Source organism: Psammomys obesus, unplaced genomic scaffold (assembly GCF_907164565.1).
Source record: "Psammomys obesus unplaced genomic scaffold, mPsaObe1.curated_primary_1811, whole genome shotgun sequence".
Classification (NCBI taxonomy): domain Eukaryota; kingdom Metazoa; phylum Chordata; class Mammalia; order Rodentia; family Muridae; genus Psammomys; species Psammomys obesus.
The window spans coordinates 2,201,426-2,204,056 of NW_026596149.1; the positions used below are offsets into that span (position 1 = coordinate 2,201,426).

At 42.5% G+C, this 2,631-nt stretch overlaps 1 protein-coding gene across 1 annotated transcript; it reads right to left on the reverse strand.

Annotated features, from left to right (window-relative positions):
- Positions 1-806: 806 nt before the first annotated feature.
- On the reverse strand, positions 807-2,631 carry Otud1 (OTU deubiquitinase 1; the record flags this gene model as incomplete). The annotated part of the gene is made up of 1 exon (XM_055593744.1): positions 807-2,631. A coding segment is annotated over one exon (666 nt), but the record flags the coding sequence as incomplete, so codon positions are not given.

The following is a 2,631-nucleotide window of genomic DNA, read 5'->3' on the forward strand; positions in this document are numbered from 1 at the left end:
CTGTCATTCTGCAACATACCTCACATCCAACACTACATGCAGGCAGGTTTAGCTTTTAGTCTATTTGTGTCACTTTAATCAAACACTCAAAACTGGGTGATGAATAAAAGAAATTTCTTACCTTTCTAGAGACTGAGAAGTCCAAGAAACTGTAATGTTTCTTATCTGGTAGGTCAGTTCCTTACAGATATTGGCCTCTAGGCATCCATGAGCTGCAGAGGTCCAAAAAAGGCCTAAAGCTAAATTTTCCAGCCATTTCACCAGGCCAAAGCCCTCAGGACTTAATCTCTTTCCAAATGCCCCACCTAGTGAGAATTAAGTTTCAACTCATGATTTTTGAAAGGGGCACATTTATACCATAAAATGCAGTGTACAACTAAGTCTGGTTAGCACATTTCAAAGCAGATTCCCACTGCCAAGAACCACCAGATTAGGTAAATTCAGGGCACTGTTTCAGCAACTCTAATACAGGAAAGGCTACACCAAAAGAGTGGATCACAAAGTATGGTATTTAATTACACTTGGGCTGGCGAATTGTACTTCCCTGTTTATTAGCCAATAGGTACAACTATAATTTGACAGGAATTATAATTAGAAATAACAAGAGCTATTTCTTGAGTCACCATGCCCTTAAATCATATTTCATTGAGAGTTATCCTTTGAAATGACTACTTTCCCATTCATGTGAGAATTTGGGAAACCTCTCAGGATTCTGGAGCATTTTTTTAAGTGAAAAGAAATTGTGTACATTTAAAAAGCTCTTAGAGACTTGGCTACTTAAAAACCACTCTACCCAAAAAAAGATGTAAAAGTATACATTTTATTCATTCATTCAATCAGCTGAGAACTGCTATATTGTACAAATACATTATTGTACAAAAAAATCACAAAATGTTACAAAATAAAAAAGTACAAACTGCATTACTTAATAAATACAATAAAAGTAGTTAAAGTGGCAACATAAGTTTGTTTGTTTTTCTTTGGGTTGGAAACACTGTTTGACCCAGCAAACCATACAAGCTGTTTACATTTTTACATAATACAAAGTGGATTCTGTTTTTCCTTTTGGAAGAACTTTAAAAGAACAGAGTATAAGACAGTTGCCTCCTGCTGGAAGTAACGGCCTCTGGCAGGCCCAGCTTCTTAATGCTCATTTTGAAAAGCTTAGTTGAAACCAAGAAGCTGTAACACAGGAGGCTGAACTTCTCACAAAATTTCATGAATGCTTTTCCTAAGTTGATGAATAAAAAAAGAAAACAATCGAGAGCACCAGGCACTTTACTCTAAACATCAGAGTACACCAGCGAACAGCAGACTTCTATTCAAGTAAGGCCTGGTACTGTCATTTTTTAAAAAACGTAAACTGTCTTCAAAGTGGACCATTTCTTAAATAAAATAACGTTTCCCCCAAACAACAAATCGTCTTGTTTCATCAGGATGGAATGGGCTAGTCATCTGGTAACATAATGTATCAATATCCATTTGAAATAATAATTAAGAATTGTTAACCATTTCAACAACGTAAACTAACTACTAAATCACAAACTGAAATAAACTTCATAGAAAGAACTTCTCTGGATTATGCTTAAAAGCCGTTTCTCGCAATTGGAACACGTCATAGATGAAAGTACACCCATTTTTAAAAATGTGCAAAAATACACTTTTATAGAAAATAGACTACCAGGAATGAACAAATTCATACCGTGAGACATCAGCTTGCAAATTAAGTAGCGCTCACTTTATACAGCAAATTATAGTAGGCTCGCCCAAAGCTATCAGGAAACATCATTCAGGTGCCCAGCAACCTGCGGCTCTGAGAGAACATTCCAAAACTGATTAAGGCATTACACCTAAAGCCAATCTACTAGGAAGTTGAAAAGTGCCATTACCCTAATTAGAGTTCGTGTGGTTCTCCCAACACAACTGCTTTTCGCCAGTTCCCGGCTTGTCAGGTCCTCAGACTTTTCAAGAGCATGCATTTTGTTCAATATACATTTTGGACAGGGATATGGCCATGGATTTGGCGAGTTCTTCATCGCGTTTTCTCTGCATTTGGGTTTGCTTGCACCAATTGTCATACTCTGGGTTGGGATAGGAGTGATCAAAAACAGCATCATAGTGTCCGTTGCTGAGCCAACTAAGCCAAATATTGGGCCTTAACGCATCCTCCGGGCCCAGATAGTGGACCATGGTAGACACGGTGGGGCTCTCCAGCCTCCCTCCAGTAGTTAAGTGTATATTCACATTCAGCATCTGCCCCATGGCCAGCAATTCGGGGTACCCGGCCCACGCCCCGTCTTGGGCGGCGGCGATAATAAACTCCCCCACGTCGCCCTCAATGAGGGGGCTGAAGTGGTCGAGGTGGTCCGCGATGTAGTGCACCGTCTGCTCCCTCAGCTCGCGGTGCAGGCTCTGGTCCCCGTACACGGCCTTGCTGACGGCGCGGTAGAGGCAGTTGCCGTCCGGGATGATGTGGAACCGGTACTTGCTCCTCTGCCTCAGGTACTTGTCCTGCCTCTCCACCTCGGCCAGGTACAGGGCGAGCTTCTCGTCTCTCGGGTCCGCCCGGGGCGCGCCCACCGCCTCGCCCGCGCCGTCCGGGGTCGGCTCGGCGCCGCTGCGAGCGGCGGC